The 218-nt window shown below is 64.7% G+C and overlaps 1 protein-coding gene across 1 annotated transcript in view; it reads left to right on the top strand.

The window, feature by feature from the left end:
- The window catches only part of nav2a (neuron navigator 2a), a 60,607-nt gene that overhangs the window by 14,536 nt on the left and 45,853 nt on the right, over window positions 1-218 (top strand). The window contains exon 8 of the mRNA XM_010790620.1: window positions 19-216. Coding sequence (XP_010788922.1) covers window positions 19-216 — 198 coding nt within the window. The remainder of the gene's footprint in view (window positions 1-18; window positions 217-218) is intronic.

The following is a 218-nucleotide window of genomic DNA, read 5'->3' as shown; positions in this document are numbered from 1 at the left end:
CCCTTCTTTGGGGAACAGTTACGGTGGCGGCCGGGTGGCTGGGAGCCAGGGAGGACGCTACCTTTACCCAGGAAGCCTCAGGCGGCAGCTGGCAGGAAGGGGAGGGGCCATTCACTGCGTGGAGCTCGGGGACATCGCCGTGGACGTCACTGGGTACATGAGCGATGGAGACGTGCTGACCGAGAACGCTGCACGCACTGATGATGTCGCCAGCGGGT

The sequence above is a fragment of the Notothenia coriiceps genome, unplaced genomic scaffold, assembly GCF_000735185.1.
Source record: "Notothenia coriiceps isolate Sejong01 unplaced genomic scaffold, NC01 NC01_scaffold00034472, whole genome shotgun sequence".
NCBI lineage: Eukaryota > Metazoa > Chordata > Actinopteri > Perciformes > Nototheniidae > Notothenia > Notothenia coriiceps.
Note: the sequence above shows the minus strand (reverse complement) of the source record. Positions and strands in the feature narration are given on the sequence as shown.